Source organism: Trichoderma aggressivum (assembly GCF_033847375.1).
Source record: "Trichoderma aggressivum f. europaeum strain CBS 100526 chromosome Unknown scaffold_014, whole genome shotgun sequence".
NCBI lineage: Eukaryota > Fungi > Ascomycota > Sordariomycetes > Hypocreales > Hypocreaceae > Trichoderma > Trichoderma aggressivum.
This window is the reverse complement of record NW_026946380.1, coordinates 729,914-747,433: the sequence shown is the minus strand read 5'-3', so window position 1 is coordinate 747,433 and position 17,520 is coordinate 729,914. Positions and strand designations below refer to the sequence as shown.

General features: G+C 51.6%; 5 protein-coding genes across 5 annotated transcripts; 4 read left to right on the top strand and 1 right to left on the bottom strand.

The window, feature by feature from the left end:
• Positions 1-182: 182 nt before the first annotated feature.
• Triagg1_4615 (uncharacterized protein) lies at positions 183-1,473 on the top strand (the record flags this gene model as incomplete). Its single annotated transcript, XM_062899038.1, has 3 exons — positions 183-387; positions 434-782; positions 849-1,473. The coding sequence occupies 3 exons, from the start codon at positions 183-185 to the stop codon at positions 1,471-1,473; spliced, it is 1,179 nt and encodes a 392-aa protein (XP_062756632.1).
• Positions 1,474-2,731: 1,258 nt separating this feature from the next.
• Positions 2,732-3,702, top strand: Triagg1_4614 (uncharacterized protein; the record flags this gene model as incomplete). The annotated part of the gene is made up of 2 exons (XM_062899037.1): positions 2,732-3,049; positions 3,190-3,702. The coding sequence occupies 2 exons, from the start codon at positions 2,732-2,734 to the stop codon at positions 3,700-3,702; spliced, it is 831 nt and encodes a 276-aa protein (XP_062756631.1).
• A 740-nt stretch (positions 3,703-4,442) lies between these two features.
• On the bottom strand, positions 4,443-5,094 carry Triagg1_4613 (uncharacterized protein; the record flags this gene model as incomplete). The annotated part of the gene is made up of 2 exons (XM_062899036.1): positions 4,443-4,961; positions 5,005-5,094. The coding sequence occupies 2 exons, from the start codon at positions 5,092-5,094 to the stop codon at positions 4,443-4,445; spliced, it is 609 nt and encodes a 202-aa protein (XP_062756630.1).
• A 1,615-nt stretch (positions 5,095-6,709) lies between these two features.
• Triagg1_4612 (uncharacterized protein) lies at positions 6,710-7,999 on the top strand (the record flags this gene model as incomplete). Its single annotated transcript, XM_062899035.1, has 3 exons — positions 6,710-6,997; positions 7,077-7,865; positions 7,928-7,999. 3 exons carry the CDS (start codon positions 6,710-6,712, stop codon positions 7,997-7,999), a joined length of 1,149 nt encoding a protein of 382 aa, XP_062756629.1.
• A 6,688-nt stretch (positions 8,000-14,687) lies between these two features.
• Positions 14,688-17,191, top strand: Triagg1_4611 (uncharacterized protein; the record flags this gene model as incomplete). The annotated part of the gene is made up of 3 exons (XM_062899034.1): positions 14,688-14,726; positions 14,866-15,009; positions 15,188-17,191. 3 exons carry the CDS (start codon positions 14,688-14,690, stop codon positions 17,189-17,191), a joined length of 2,187 nt encoding a protein of 728 aa, XP_062756628.1.
• Between the last annotated feature and the right edge of the window lie 329 nt (positions 17,192-17,520).

Here is a 17,520-nt window from a genome sequence, read left to right as displayed (position 1 = left end):
CACCCCCCTTTGGCGACGCTGTTCTTTTTCCAACCCGAATAAAACAATCAAGAGCGTAGGGGAGGGTGAAACGCAGCCGCTAACTCGAAACCGTGGCCCGCCACTTCGCGTTCTAACGACCATCTCATCTCGCTGCCACGCAGTCTCGCGCCTCCTCGACCGCCACAGCAGCAGCTTTGAACATGGCTGACGAGAAGCCGTCGGTCCTAATTATTGGGGGCTTGGGCTATATCGGCCGCTTCCTCGCCCAGCACATCCACCAGAACAATCTTGCCTCGGAAGTCCGTCTTGTCGACAAGGTACTGCCCCAGCTCGCCTGGCTGGCACCAGAGTTTTCGGAAGCTTGCGCCCCGAGCAAGTTCATGCAGGCCGACGCTAGCAAGCCGGGTAATTAACCGTCTTTCATTCTGTTCATTCTTCGGGACTGCCACAGCTGCCCACGAACCATCATGGCTAACAACGTTTGTGCTGCTTGAAACAGAGGCTCTAGTAAAAGTGTTCGATCGACCCGATGGCAAGCAGTGGGACTATGTCTTCAACTGCGGTGGCGAGACGAGATATTCCCAGGAAGACGAGGTCTACAAGTTGAGGTCTTTGGATCTTTCCATTGCCGTTGGCGAGGAAGCCGCCAAACGCAAGGTCAAGGCATTTATCGAACTTAGCACAGGCATGGTGTATAAATCGGATTCGTCACCGAGCAAGGAAGGGGATAAGCTGAAGCCGTGGAGCAAGATTGCTGTTTTCAAACTGCAGGCAGAGGAGGCATTGGCCAAAATCGAAGGGTAAGCCGTACTGAGTCCCCCCTCTTGGCTCCGCGTCTTGTTCGCCTAACAATGGTGTGCCTACAGGCTCAACCTTGCGGTTGTCCGTCTCCCCCATGTGTACGGCCCTTATGCCTCTCAGTGGGTTGCGACAGCCCTGTGCATGGCCCGCGTTTACCAGCATCTCGAAGGGGAAATGAAGTGGCTGTGGACCAAGGACCTGCGAACTAACACAGCGCATATCCATGATGTAGTACGAGCTCTTTGGGACACTGCCGCCTGGTATGACGCTGGCAAGGCCAAATGGAACGAGAGCGAAATGGGCAAGGTACCCATATTCAACGTGGTGGACAAGGGCGTCACTACGCAAGGAATCATGGCCGATATCATTGGCGAAATCTTCAAAATCGAGACGGGCTTCCAGGGACAGATAATTAGCAGCTTTGCGAGAATGAATCTCGACAGCGTCGTGGATGATGTCAATGACGAGATTCTTGGCCCCTGGGCCGATCTGCTATCCGACGCCGGCATTACACGACCGGGCCCCCTGACGCCATTCATGGAGAAGGAGCTCCTCAAAGATACCGACCTCAGCATGGATGGCAGCAGGCTGGAGGACGTTTTGGGCTTCAAGTACGAGAAGCCAGTCATCACAAAAGAGCTCATCGAAGAAGTCATTGAGAGCTACAAGCAGATGAAGTGGTGGCCATGAGAGGGAGGTTGAGCAGGGCCTCACACGGCACTCGGAGTGTGAGAAATCAGAAGCATGGCCGATTCGACGCCGAAATCGTATTCCTTTTTGACAGCTATGCATATTTGAAAAGCAAGCGGCCGATTGACGCCCAAGCAGACTTCGTGGCTGAAAAGCTTATCGACGGAGACGGATGGTCCCCGGAAGTAAGGGAACACCAGGCGTGGTAGTCTTGGGACTCATGGCGATAATGACTGAGGTTTTAAACGAGCCAGGAAGCAACTTCTGGTCGATGTATCATTAGATATCCACATGGTTCCGGAAGAGAGTAGCACGATATCCGCCCCGGGAGTTGAGTTCAAATACAGATGCAGGGCTTGTCTTTTTTTTTTTTTTTTTTTGTTATTTCTTTTCCTCTTCTTCTGGATATCTCCCCCTTTGGTTTTCATTCTTGTTACATTTATTCCGAGAGTATCAAGGGGTTGATGGAATACTGGTAATGGGTTATGGTCTGTTGTTGGTGACTATTGGCAGTTGTCGAGTGTGTGAGGAGGTGTGCTGTCTATCCGTTCTGCTCTACACATGTTACCAGGGGCTTTTCTTTGCCAGCAATATGATGTTTATTAGACATGCATGACTCTTCTCATATGACTCTACTCTCAGCAACTTTCTGGAAATATCGTGTACTTGCTGCTCTCAGGACCGAGACGGGGTCAATACTTAGTACAGGCCCGATCTTGGTAGTGCCGGATCAATAGCCCAGTATGAAAAGTGCCGCAGACTGTAAATCTTGTCGAAATACGGCGTCCATTCCTGTTGACGACGGGTAATTGAACCCCATCAGATTGGATGTCATTTCGAGCAAGAGGGGCCACGAACACCAGTCGAAATGGGGGAGGAGATTGACCTCTCTTGGGGAGGGGATCTTTTTTTTAGCAGGCTAGGCTCGGGTTACTCAGCTCATGGCTTAGTGCCCGTTTGGGAGCGTGTCGCCAGGGTGTGCATTTGGGGGCATGTGCATGCGAGGACTAGCAGAAGCGCCTCGGAAGATGGCGACCTGTTGGTGCTGCGGAAAAGCGCTGCAAGCTTGTGATAGTTCCCACCAGAGCTGTGCATTTAATGCGCACGACTTGCACCCTGTTTTGGGGCCACCCTCTTTTTTGTCATTGAACTCTTTCTTGTTTCTGTATTTCTCTCTCTCTCTCTTCTTCTTCTTCTTTCCTTCTGTTAGTACCAAAGTAAGCCTCACCCAAACAACCGCCCAGAGCAACTCGCAAACATGGCTGCCCCCTCGAGCAAGACGACCAAGAACCTCAATGGCCTATGGACCATGGTAAGAAAGCTCCAGGCTCCATCCAATTCCCCGACATCCCCCCTTGCCCGCCTTCACTTGTCACTTGCGTTTGGCCCCCCTGCCTCGAGGGGAAGCGCCCGCCAAGAGGGGGATTTTGGTTTTTACCCCTCCCCCGCTATGAGAGCTTCTCTCGTCACCTGGCAAAAGAAAACACCAGCGCCAACCGCGCTCCATGAGGATGATGAGCTTCTCTCGGAAAGGGGAAGCTGGCTAGCAGTGGATCAGATGGCATCATGGTGGGCAGTGACGATGTGTAACACCCGGAAAAGTGATTGTGTATCGCTGGGCCCTCCGTGTCTTCCGACGGGATTGTCTCGATAAAATGACATCAGCACGGCAAGAAGAAAGCATCTCCACTAACGGTACACGCACACAAAACGCAGAACAAGACGCTCTCCGACTCCTCGGAGCCGGTGCTCTCCCTGCAGGGCGTCGGCTACCTGGTCCGCAAGGGCATCGGCCTGGCGACCATCACCATCGAGGTCGAGCAGTACGAGGGCCCGCCCAAGCCGCCCAACACGGCCGCCGACGTGGTCACGCACATCGACATCAAGCAGTCGGCGTCGGGCCTGTCGAGCACGCAGGAGAACCGCTGCCTCGACAACTTCCCGCGCGACCACACCGACTGGCTGTTTGGCACCGTCACGGGCCGCAGCCGCTGGGTCTCGCTGGACGAGGTCACCGACGAGTATCTCAAGAAGGGCTGGGAGGTCGAGGGCGGGGGCCAGAGCTTCATCACCAACATTGCTGAGAACAAGGAGAAGGGATGGGTTGCTGAGCAGGTCTGGGGATTTCAGATTGTTAATGGTGAGCGCAGGTACTGCAGGCATGTTGTTGTGACTAAGGGAGAGGAGCGGGCTCAGATCCGACTCGTCTATGACTTTAACGACGAGTAAAGGGGGGGCTTTGTGTGTGAGATGTGCTTATTTTGATATCATATAGAAGAGCTGATGGGCGGGAGGAGTGCCCAAGACGGACTGCGTTTCAGTCTATAGCCTTCATGTTTGTTTCTTCAAGAGTAAATAAAGACCCCAACTTGGTTATCCAAGGCCCTGGCGACTACGTGAAATCTTGGTGTCGTGGCGAGATGCTGAAGAAGTGTCTGTTGCCTGCTTTATCCCTTAAGCATGTGCCACTGTTCCTGCTACTTTCTTACAAGGTCTGCTTCACCATGTTCTTGATATAAGTACACAGGTATGTAACTTGGAAACTGGATGCTGGATATTCAATTTGGTGATTCGAATAGCGTCCCCTTTAATAAGCACATAACATTTACCAAGAGACATCCTTTCCAGGAAGATATTTATTTCAAGATGTGATTTATTCCAATTGTGTTGAACACCAACGTCATGAGTAGCTATATCTGCAAGCACTGCAGCTTCTCTTCTTTATGAGCACACAGAGTCCTTTTCACCACGCTTTGCACAAATGACTTCCCGGCCCCCCTTCATCAAGTGCAAGCAAACAAGCCCAATAGAAGTTCCAACGCAATGTTGAATATGGCCAAACGTCTTCCAAACGCCGTCTAGGGCCTCAAAAAGTGCACATGCTTCTCGTCCACCCGCCATAAAGATACCTTACGGGTCCGCCCTATTTCGGATACAACTCGCTGCCCCCTTGTTCCTCGGCAACTGACTTAAGCAGGCCGCCTCTTGACAAACTCTTCCAGGTCCTGCACCGTCGCCACACCCAGCACAAATCTCCGGTTCTCATCCGTGATGACAGCAAACTCTTCCTTCCACGTCCCGTCGTTCTTGTCGCCGCGGAAAAAGGCCTCGAGCTCCTCCAGCGGAGTCTGCATGGTGATGACCCGATAGGTGCGGCCTTTGCGCTGGAACCGTGTCATGGCGGCGGAGAGGGGGTCGCTGGGCTGGACGCGGCCGGCCTCCAGGAGGGACTGCAGGTGGGGGATGGAGATGTAGCCGAGCAAGGCACGGGTTTCCGCGTCGACGATGGTGAGGTGTGTGTACTCGCGCTCAAAGGCTGACATCATGGCGAGGGAGATTGCGTCGGACGGGTTGAGAGAGAGGGCGGCGGGAGGGTCAAGATCTTCGACTGTGGCCTGCGAGAGGAGAGATTCTGTCAGCTGAAGGTTCGATTGGTGTGAAGCGACACATTTGCAAAGCTTCGAGACTCCTTGGGTAGCATGAGTAGTCTAGGCGCATGCCGAGTCGCCAAAAGGTCGTTGTTCAACTTACGCCTCGATATCTTGATGACCAGGCCGTGGAGAAGGGGGCGGTCGCCACGGGGCCAGCCGAGGCGGGCTGATGCGTCAATGTGGTGGCCATGGCTACAGTCTGATGCTCGCTTCTGCTTTGGGGCCGAATACGATGGTGTTGTAGTCTGGCCTTGAGGCAATGGAGATGACTCTGGCGACAGATATTGGCAAATCGCCGGGGTCAATTGAGCCACCGCGGGGCGTGATTAGCTCAGCATCCAGTGGCCTATTTCGGCGGGGTGGTCGCTGAGCTTAGAGCCGCCCGTATGATTTCATGTGATGGCCTCTTCAATGTCATCAATCTTCCAAGTATTTTGTTTATGTTAGCTGCCTGGTTTGTGGATATAAATTTTGCATCTGGTAGAATATTATAATGGAGATCGGGAGTAAGATGATATATTCTTGCATACCTGACTGGTAAAAGCTCCTCTTTTCTCTTAGATTTTGAACCTGACACCACGTCTCTACTTTTACCAATAGAATCACTCCACAAGCTCTCTTAAAAGGCATTGAAAGAGAGGAATGATTGATAGAACAAGTTCCAACTAGAAACTCAATGCCGCATGAGTGCATCCTTATCCCATTGTACCAGCCCCTAATGTGCGTGTCTGTTTCGGGATATCGTCTGCGACGCCTCGAGTCTTTTGTGGACCGTCTTTAACTCCGAATCGTCCCGCTTCGCCTTTGCATCGCTCTCCGGCACGCCTGGCAAGTGGAGTATTGCATGTGAAGCTCCCAGCCGGTCCGTGCGGCTTCTCGATCGATGCTATCGGGTTTTATGGATGACGATCTTTGGTTACTTGCCCAGTAATACCGCAGCTTGTATTATATAGGCGAACATGTTGGAAGCCATACAGCTTCTGTCAAAAAGCCACGAGGTTGGACTTCCATCATTATTAAACTCTGTACCTGAAAAGCAGCTGTATCAAGGTCGCGATTGATCCGACCTTCCTTGACAGATTATTCTATGCTTCTTGAATCTAGACATTGGTGGGGCAGAGAGCTACTTTCACCACGGAGAGCCAACCCCCATAGCGGCTCCGTACCTCCAAGCCGTGTTTTAGTACCTCGACGTTGCTAGAGTAGCCGTCTTGCCGTCATTGATCGCTCGCTGCTCGGGCGCTGAGGAGCCGTTATCTTGACGTTGAGTGATGTCACTCTTTTTGCTGCTTCCAAGTCCGTGGTGGCCTGGCATGCCTGGTTCCGCGGACTTTATCCGGAAGGAAGCAGTCGGTTATCACTGGGCTTGTTCCTGTCTGCGACATTTATAACTTGTGAATCCTTCACATCTTCTGTATCACCTCATTTCCTCTCCCTGGAATCCATCTCGCGATCCTCGCTGCACGGGCAATTGTCGCGTGTGATTCTGCTTCCTTCCACCTCTAGGTACAAGTGACGGGTGTGGCCCTGTGAGTTCCTCTCCATTGACCGAAGTGGCTGCTCTTAGAGCTGCCAGTTGCGCCAGCTGCTATTCCACGGCCCTTCTTCATTCCCCCCTCCGCGTAGCCACAAGAGCGTAGTCGCTTCCAGCACGTTTCCCACGTTTCCCCCCTTCTTCCCAAGTCCTTGTACATGTCACGATCCTAGGCAATTGGACTCTTGCAGCGTTCTAATTGCAGTTTCAATCGGCTTCATAGGCAAACCTCAGCTGTCGGAAACCTCGGCGTGCCAATCCACCTCTCGGCATGGCACACCTCTATCCCAAGGCTGACGCCTTGAAGGGCGCCTTCTTCAGCCCAGCATCCACAAGTCACAACTCGCAAAATGCGGCGACTCCTCTCCAGGCTCGCCCTGAACTCTACGGAGCTTGGTCCGTGGTGGACAGCGCCAAAGACAAGGCCGTGAAGCTGAGCAATGAGGCTACCAAGGAATTCGAAAAGGCCAGTTCCGCAGCCCAAGCCAAGGCGGGAAAGATTGAGCTGTACTCTGGAAAGTATTATGCAGCGTGTACTTTTGGAGGGTTGTTGGCATGTGTGAGTAATTGGTCGCTGTCTCTCATTGTCTGTGCCGTCTCAAACAAGGACACTGTGCTCACTCACATATCTTCGCCAGGGCCTCACCCACACTGCCGTCACACCTCTTGATTTTGTCAAAACTCGCCGTCAGGTCGACTCATCTCTCTACAAGAGCAACTTCGAAGCATGGGGAAAGATTTACCGTGCTCAAGGCCTCCGCGGCATCTTCACTGGCTGGAGCCCCACCTTGTTTGGTTACTCGGCCCAAGGTGCCTTCAAGTATGGATGGTATGAGTACTTCAAGAAGACATATTCCGACTTCGCTGGCCCAGAAGCCGCCCACAAGTACAAGACTGGTCTGTATCTAGCCGCCTCGGCATCAGCTGAATTCCTGGCCGACATTGCCCTTTGCCCCATGGAAGCTATCAAGGTTCGAATGCAGGGAGGCTCGCCGAACCCCTACACCGGAGCTCTTGATGGATTCAGCAAAATCACCGCAAAGGAAGGCTATGCTGGTCTCTACAAAGGTCTTTATCCCCTCTGGGGCCGTCAAATCCCTTATACCATGATGAAGTTTGCCTCATTCGAAACCATCGTTGAGATGATCTATGCTCGCCTACCTAAACAAAAGGATGAGTACAGCAAGGCTGCGCAGACCGGTGTCTCCTTCACTGCTGGTTACCTTGCTGGTATTCTTTGTGCTATCGTCTCTCACCCGGCAGATGTCATGGTCAGCAAGCTCAACTCGGTACGCGAGCCCGGTGAGGGTTTCGGTTCCGCCGTGGGACGTATCTACAAGGACATTGGCTTCAGGGGTCTGTGGAACGGCTTGCCTATGCGAATTGTCATGATTGGCACCTTGACTGGTCTCCAGTGGATGATTTACGTAAGTGTCTTGCTTGATGAAGACGGGGGAATTGTAGACGTTGTGCTGACCTTATATCATAGGACTACTTCAAGATCTTCATGGGCTTGCCCACTACTGGCAGTGTGGCCCCGCCCGCCGAGGAGAAGAAATAGAGAGTATAGATGGACTAGGCTGGGTAGGTCAAGGGGGAGCTTCTTGAGGTCGGATCTGAGTTTCTTTGATGAGTTATATCGCAACGTGGTTAAAGTCAATTCCGTTGATCACCTAGTCGAGAAAGGGAGGGGAACATCGTCTTGCGGGTTTTACGCCTTTCAAGTCGTTATATAGTTGTAAGAATATATCCATGTATTGCGTCACCACTACTTAGAAAATCCTTTCTGATAGCTACAGGCCAACTCTATACTTTTATATCCTCGTAGACCATCTGAATGCGGTAGCGGCACGTGTTCATTTACAATTTCATGTCGGAGCAGATGGCTGAACCGCTATCTTTTTACAATATAGAATGGGACGGAGAATTCGGAGTAAACAATCACGACTTGCCACTATTGGCCGGTACACCGGAGTAAAGGTTGCGGAGATTAATGGCATCTTCAATACTCCAAACTTTCACATTGGAAGCTTGGGACTCCAGGCTCTCAATCTCCAGAGCCAACTTGTGGAGGTGACATTGTCCGATACTATCATGAACAGGTATAATGCGAACGAGAAACGGCAGGAACCGGTTGTCTTCGTACGATACACTGCATGCATGAACCACAATGAGCCCCATTACGAGAAGATGACCCCAAAGCTGCTGAGGTTTAGGGGCCCGAGCATGCAGTAAGCCTCGACATATCATATTCTCTAGACAAATGATAACAAAGGTACCATGATGAGTATAACTACAAAGGCATAAGGCATTTGCAATACTCACGCAGGAGGGCATGTTAATTAATAAGATATCATCTTGCGCGTCTGGTTGGCTTATTCTGAATATAAATACCCTACCATTCTCCCCTTTCAATATCTTGGTCTCTGACATTTCCAACATCTAATTTCGAACAACATATAGTTAACGAAATAACATCTCATTATTTTCAAAGTTCAACCGCCACCAAAACACATTGACCAAGATAATGGGAAATATTTTCCAGCAAGTTTTATTTATTCTCAACATCGGCCTGGTTCTATGCACTCCCATGAGGCAGGAGTATCATGATTTTGCAGGCTCTCGAGAACTACACAGATTAAACCATACTGTCCCAGTCACGTTCAACGGCGTGGCAATCGGAACGACGGAGCTGAGTCCTACCGCAGAGATTGGAACTATACATTCGCCATCTGATGGGCATCATTTTGGCCACAAAGGGTGGCTCCTAATTGATACCGATGGACCAAGCTGGCAATACTCGCCTCGAACCGAAACTATATAGTCTCCCAGAAATACGAAAAGATTTGTAGACATCATCACTTTCGTTGTGAATGCTGCAAATGGAGCTGGATCTTTTGTTGATGCAATTACCTCGGGTGTTTTCAACAGCTTTGCGACTCTTTTTAATGGAATGTTTGGAACTGGTGCTGTTAGCATATCGTGGAGTATGCAGTCTCCAGCTCGGATTGAGTTCTTTGAGGATGGCTTGGAGGTTGTCGAATCAAGTTCGCTTATTGGGGACTTGCAAGACATTTTTGTGAATGCTCTCGAGATATCCTCGGCAGTATAACCATTCGTTATATTTATTATATAGGGACCTTTGGTAAAAGATCCCTACATATAGTTACAAAGAAGATGGTTATTGAGAGTATATTTGTAACTATATGTGACTCGATATAACTACATACCTGATACCTAGCCTGGAGAGGAGACTTCATCTTAATCTCAGTACAACTGTTGGCTACCCAGTTCGCAGATACTCGGAAAACCCAAGAAGATACTGACTACTCGGGTCCCGTGCAACTATTAGGAGCCGTATACGGAGTGCATTACCGATTTCAGATTTCATTTACATAGGAAGTTAGGTCGTGACATACATCTCCAAATCCAAACCCAGAATGTGCTAAAAACTCATAAAAGGGAAGGCAAATTAGAAAGACGAGAGTAACTGCAGAACCATGCCTCAATACGCGTTTCTTCTCTCCCTCCAGTTCAATAACATATCGCGACTGCAATGATTGGCCAGAACGCCGGAATCAAGGCCGCGGAGATATAATGGCATCTTGAATACTCCGGAGTTTCTCATTGGAAGCTTGGAACTTGACCAAAGCCTTGGCAAGCCACGGCCAAGTCGGCAAATGGTATCCGCGAGAGAATATCTGATTGGTGCTTCTTCTCCGCCGCCAGTTCGGTTTTACATGTTGGGCATGTTTGGGCCATGTCTTGATTGGATACAGCAATGGACACGCATTCCAGGTACTATATTCCTTCTCATCAACGTAAACAGGCGTGATCCGGCTGCTTAAATCCGCGAGGCAAAGCCCGATGCATTTTCGGGTTGCAGGTGTGAGACTCGGGTATGCTACTCCACAGAAACGGGCGGCAGATGGAGAAATGATGGGCAAGAAGCGAAAGCAAAGGGCCGACTGGGCTGAGCGGGCGAAAGAGAGAGAAGAGATTTGTGATGGATGGGGGATTGCCAAGGGCGTTGGTTGGCCGAGAGAGTCGGCGGACGGGTAAAGCAGAAGGAAGCTGGGCATTTAGCTGATGAATCAACCGGGGGGGTTGTGCATGTACTGTAGTATGTAAGGTAAGCTGCATCTAATCTACCTGAGTGGCTAAGGATCTACAGTATTTGCCCTCAATCTTCTCCGTTCCTCTTTTTTCTTTGTTGGGTTGTGGACGAGGCTCGGTGTGCGTTTTGAGAAGCTAGATCTGGAGGCCGAGAGGGATTTGTCATTGTTTCGATTCCGAGCCGGATGGCGTGTTGGGTTGCAGCAGAGATACCAGGTCCAGGTGCCTTCAGGGCTGGCAAACGGTGGGTAATGATGTGCTTTGTCCTGCCAGACTATCGTCGCATTATCGATCTGTGAGATGACGTCTGGTGGAGTAGCACGAGTTGGTTTGGTGGCATGCCTGGGCGTTGAATCTGCGCTCCGTCTGTTGCGTTGAAGGACGGTCAGGATTTTTTCATGTTACGGTTGTTTTCTACATTTGTCGTCCAAATGGTCATGTGTGTGTTGAAGCCGCAAAACAGAGCTTTCGTCGTTGCCTACCACCTTGCCTACCTACCTTAGGTACTGTATGTATTACGGTACAAAGGTATGGATGGTGGAGTGGATGCCTGTGGTGATCCGGCTGAGAAGCGCAACACGAACTCAATGGTCATGTTTCTTTTTTTAGAGCGAGAGATGGGGAGACAAGGAGGCACACGACCTGTGAAGCTTACGGGGACTAGCTTTGGGGGTGAATATATTGGATGGACAGCACTGGAGCGCTTGTACGAAGCACTACTGTACAATACCTATAGCAGCTCAGCTTCAAAGTTCCAGACAGACGGTTGGAGGTTGTTGGTAATAGTGTGTAGAAACGAATGCACGAGCTCCCACAAATCTGTTAGACACTTTGTAAATCAACGCCCATGCACGCAGGTGAAACCGATGCTGCCACAGCGCTCGTACAAGCACAGGCATTCGATTCCACACAAGCTACTAACTGCTGCATGGCATCTAAGCGCCGCCCATTCATTCATTGCCTGCGGAGCTTTGGACAGACCTGAAGGAGCCTGCATTGCAAAGTTCCCTGGTCCTCTTTTTGGTCCAAAAAGCCACGTTATTTCTTGGCTAGCAAGGGGTTCTTCCCCACAACACCACCACGGCGATGCGAGCAAGAAGCGCTGCGATTCGTCGCGGCTGTTTGAGAGAGTCGGCTCTAGTGCTAAGAGACCGCTCGAGTACGTGTATTATACACTGTAGTGCCTGGAGGAACCTGCTGTACTGTAAGGATCCATGTCTGAACCGATGATTTGACAAGGCGGGGGTGGAGGCGGAGGAGGAGGATCGCGGCGATGATCGAGAACGGCCAGGACGAGCAAACGGAGGTCAAAGTGCCTGCAGCTGCTAAAAACCTCCCTGTATCAACGTTCTCCGTCCAGCTAGGCAAAAACAAAAACCCACAGCGAGAGGGTTCATGCCTAGTCATGTGAGGCGATAGGCGAATCTACCGGTGCGAGTTAGATGGGTTGATGGGCATTTGATCATAACAGACGCAAAACCACCGATGCGATGCTCCGCAGATAGGCAATTGATTGCTGCAATCAATCGCCATGAGGCACTGTTGCATTTACCAAATACGCTCCATGTGCGTGCCTTGCTGCTGTTTCGCCCGTCGAGCCAGAAAAAAAGGCGGAGCTTCAGGCGAAAACCGCTCGCTGCCCGGGTTCGAGTTGGCGTCATCTTCTGCCAGCCCACTCGGCTAATATCCAACTTTTTTTTCCCTCTTCTCTCTCTCTCTCTCTCTCTCTTGTTTCGTAAACGTCCGGCGACATATCCTGGCGGCGCTGACGAAATGAGGCGTTTGCCGAAGCAGACAAATCAAAGTGTGGCAAAGCTTTTTTTTTTTTTTGCGAGAAATTGACTTTCTTTTTTCCCTCCCTCTCTCTCTCCTCGTTTTCCCGGCTAGAGCAAGAAAGAACTGGAGTTGGGGATATCCCCTCGTGTGTATGAGTGCGAAGTACTCCGTATTGCTCGAACGGGGGGATCAAATGAAGAGTGTTCGACTGAAGATAGCTGATGCATTAGTGCTGGAGCAAGCGTGCCGTACAGGCCACACAAACCCAGCGAGACGCTGCATGGTGTGCATAGCGTCGCATGCAGCAAAGGGAGATGCCTCCGCGTGGCTTACCCCGGATATATCATACGACAACCGCAGCCCAGCTGGATGGGTCTCGTCTCTCTGTGCCTCGTGCGGTGCGTGTTTCGGTCTCTCCACTCGATCGAAGAGGGCCAAGTTGCTTTTTTGGCTGCTAGCGAGTTGCTGGGGGCCAAAACCGAGATTTGGTTTGAGATGGCATGCTGCAAAGAGCCACTGCTTTTTTTTTCTACCTGCCCTTGTTACTAGACGAGACATGTGAGGGTTGCAGGAATAGCAACATCATGGCCGAGACATGTTATCAGAGACAAAGGGCAATGCTTGTCGGTTCTTCCCTTGCGCTCAAAAAGTAAAGTATAGATATTTTAAGCATCTTGCAGGTGGTATCGAAGCTTTTGCCGACCACCAACACGCAACTGTAATTTACCAAGCCTGCAGAGGCTGCCAGGGATCGGGATGCCAAGGTTTCCAAATTGACGAGTGCCCGTTGGGAATCCTCCTCCCGTGGCACACTTACTCGTGTCGTTTTCACCAGTCTGGCAATTGTATTCGCGCGCCGATGCGCAAGTCAGTCAGTCAGTTCAGTCACCTGAGGCACCAGACGGCATATGGATTACAGAGCAGCCAACCCAACAGCTGGACTGACTCGAGGTTTTTGCCGGTTCATTCAACATTGAACCTACGAGTACATACACAGCATCAATCCGGCATCACGGCCTCTTCAGCTGCTCGAAACGGGCGTCTCCATCGGGAAGCGATTTTCCCGCCGGGCTGGAACCATGACCTGTTACTCGTACATACCTAGCCTACCTTATGCTCGTAATTGCTTCCATCTCTGCGTCTCTCATTCGCCTCGACCACAAGCACCGTTTCCCTCCCCCACAGCGAGTGAGTTCTGAGCGGCCAGCCAGACGCCGCCTTAGCGCAGGCCAGCCCACTGCTAGTTTTCCCAAGCCTGCGTCTAGCCCTGCCTGTTTCTCTGCTGGTCTTCCGTTAATTCGGCGCTAGGGCCCTTCTGGCAGCGCATGGGATGGGAACCTAGGCCAACACGCAGAATCTGCCCATCCAGACTTGTACCACTTGCGGTATTAGTCGCCGTGCCACATGAAGAAGGGTCGTGTGTGCGATGAGCAACGGTACAGTTACTGTGCTATGTGCAATGATAGTAGTGCTAGCACGAAGGACTAAGATTAGGTACGGAGCGCTAACGAAAAGAAAAAAAGGCTTGGGGTACCTCGCCCTCCGCGGCCGCGCGCGCGCTGCGCAAAGTACATGTACTCGTACTGCGGGCAACAGTCCGGTGCCAGCCCTGGGCCCTGCAAGCGGCCTGTCCCCACCGGCCCACAGCGAGCTGGGGAGCCCCGAAGAAAGTGCCTGGAGTGAGTCGCGGATAGCGGACTTTGGACTGGGGGGGTTCCAGAAAACCAACTGGACCGCTTCCATGCCTGCTGTGCGAGTCTTCCGCGCCCAGACGCATCTCTGCCTCTACTTCTGCTTCTGCTTCTACTTTCTGCTTCCTTCCCCCATCGCTTTCTTGCTTTCTTGCTTCTTTGCTTCTGCTTCTGCTTCTCCCTCTCCTCGACACTGCGCTTTTGCTCCCTGCCGTTTTTGCGCCCTTTCTTTTGCTCTCTGCAACTCGGTGCGGCCTCTTTTTTTTTGGTCTCCCGCTCGCTCCTGGTCCCTTTTTCTGTCGGCGCCGAACCGGACTCGCTCTTGTCTCATAACGCTCTCTTCCACCCGAAGCGGCGCTCCAGCCTCCCACGTCGCCATCACGAGCAAAACCCCCCCAAGCAGAGGGGAAAGGCCCGAAACAGCGGGCTGGACGCTTCTCCGCCAAATCTCGTCTCGTTGATCAACCGGCTTTCAACCATTGATCCGTTTCTGTTTGGTCCGTCCCTTGTCGCCCGCTCGTCGCCTGCATCCTTCGAATGAATAGCCTCGCCCGCCGTCTTCGAATTCGTTGAGCGGCTGTTGCGCGGCTCTGGCTGCTGGAGCTTCTTTGTCCTTGATCCACCCCCCTCTATACTATATCCGACATCCGGCAGCACGGCGACACCATGGCCGGATTCTTCAACAAGATTAAAGGCGCGAGCACGGTATGCCCCCTTCCCCTCGGACGGCCGTGTTCCTTTCGTTCGCAAGGGAACTTTTGAGGCGATTGCTGTACTCTTAGAGAGGACGCCGGCATCCCTTGTATCCAGATATGCATGGTTGCTGACAAAACTTCCTTTCCAGCCGTCAACTGCTCAAACTACAAAGGAAGTGGTGGCGAAGAAGAAGGATGAGATTCCACCAGAGTTGACCCCGCTTGAGAAGATGCTGCAGAATGCGGGACCCTTACGAGAAGATGCGGCTGACAGGTTTTTTGGCTTCGAAAACGTATGTTGACCATCCCGTGCATCTAGGGATTAGGCCCCTTTCTTGTGTGACTGTCACCATGCTAACATCGAGCCGTAGTTTGGAAACACCTGGTTCGCTCCATCTTGTAGACCCAATCGGCTTGGAACCGCATCTCACTAACTTGAATTTGTTTAGCTATTGTAACTCCATCGTACAGGCTTTATTCTACTCCGACCTATTCCGCGAAAATGTAATCAACTATCCATCACTATCACCATCAGATACCCCCAATGGCAGCCGGCCTCAGGTCAACGTCACCCTCCGCCCACCCATGAACCCCACGCCAGCGGCTCAGCAGCCGACCAAGAAGGGCATCAGCACCAAGGAGGCGATGAAGCAGAGACAGACGCTCAATAATGGGCAACCGGCACCCGGCCAGCCTGCGGTCAAGCCTGAGGATAAGCCAGACACCCCTGAATACAAGAAGAAACAAGCCATGCTCAAGGGCCCAATCCTAGAACTAGCACAGGAAAATGGCATGGCATACGGCATGGACGAGTGTACCTTTACGGGTCTCAAAGACATCTTTCTGGCAGTTCTTCAGAGCAGCACCAGGACGGGAGTCTTGAGTCCCCAGCGCTTCCTTGAGATATTCAAACGCGATAACGAAATGTTCCGAAACTCGATGCACCAGGACGCTCACGAATTCTACGGCCTCGTATTAAACGACGTCATTGCCAATGTCGAGGCAAATGCGAGAAAGACCCAGGAACGTCTGGAAATCAAGGGTCAAGCCGACCTTACGCAGTCGGTGCAGAATGCCTTGGGGTCTGCGATGATGAACAACTTACCGACGGGCTACCGTACTCCCGGGACAGGCTGGGTCCACGACATCTTTGAGGGCGTGCTGACCTCGGAAACAAAATGCCTGACTTGCGAGACGGCATCACAGAGAGACGAGACTTTCCTCGATCTGTCCATTGATCTCGAAGAGCATTCATCCGTGACATCCTGCCTACGAAAATTCTCCGCCGAGGAGATGCTCTGCGAGCGAAACAAATTCCACTGCGACCACTGTGGCGGCCTACAGGAGGCCGAGAAGCGCATGAAGGTCAAGAAGCTACCAAAAGTACTGACTCTGCATCTCAAGCGATTCAAGTACACCGAGGACTATAGCCGCCTTCAGAAGCTCTTCCATCGTGTTGTATACCCCTATCACCTGCGCATGTTCAACACCACAGAAGACGCAGAAGATCCCGACAGGATGTACGAGCTCTACGCCGTCGTCGTTCACATCGGTGGCAATGCGTACCACGGCCATTACGTCTCCATCATCAAGACCCCTGATCGTGGGTGGGTTTTATTCGACGACGAAATGGTTGAGCCCGTTGATAAGCACTTTGTCCGCAATTTCTTTGGCGACAAGCCCGGAATGGCGACTGCCTACGTCCTCTTTTATCAAGAAACCACCTTTGAGAAAGTTAGAGAGGAGCAAGAGAGGGAGGGTATGGAAGAAGTGAAGCTCGCAACACAGGCTGCTAATGTCGCGCAAGAGGACGGCGTGGCCAAGGAAGAAACCACCCCACTGAAGCGACAAGTGACACAACCCGTCGTGATGCCGGAACATGAGTCTCTGGCGAGTCTCGCACATGCTGCTACTGCTCCTGGGCTGGCAAATGTACCCTCATCGCCGATCATTGAAATGCCAGTAGTGAACGAAGCTCCATCTGCAGGCCTGCCAAGGACAAGTACGTCTAGGGTGGTAGAAACAAAGTCTAAAGACGACTTGAAGAAAGAAAAGAGAGAGCGCGAGGCTGCGGAAAAAGCCGCAGAAAAAGCTGCCAAGCAAGCTGAAAAGGAGAAGGAGAAACTAAAAGAAAAGCAGCTCAAAGAAGATGAGAAGAAGCGCAGAGAAGATCACATCAAAGCTATGCAAGCCCGAAGAAACGAACAAGATGAGCTGCAGAAGGCGCTAGAAGCCAGTAAGAAGTCTGCAGCGCAAGAAGAAGCCGTTAGAAAGAAGGAAGACGGCGGAGGCTTTGGATTCCTGGATCGGTCCAAGCGAGGCAGCAAGTCCATGTCGAAGCGCAGCTTTAGCTTCTTCAAGGACAAGAACGGCGCTCTACCCGATGGCGTGAATGGCGATGCCCCTGAAAAGGAGAAGAAAGGACGCATCAGCATGGGCCTAGGCAGGAAGAAGAGCACATCTTTTCTTTCTTAAACAGGGAGGGCAGTGGCCTTGATTTGGAATTTTGAGCTGTCGAATCTGCTCCAAAGCGCGAGACAGACAGACAACTAAGCATCTAGGAGGGTGTTGGATGACGGCGTATGGCGAATTCGTATGTACGATTGATGACGGGAATATTATGCATTTTACAGCCTTTATCTGAGAGGAAATCCTTCAGCACCCGACGATAAAAGAGAGAGCTGAGATGGTATGAGAGGTCATCTTGTTGTCGATAAATGGCAGTTTACGCCCTCTTGTACAACCTCAAAATGGCAAAGGGCCAAGGACAAACGGTGATATATATGCTCTACGAGGTAGGGCAA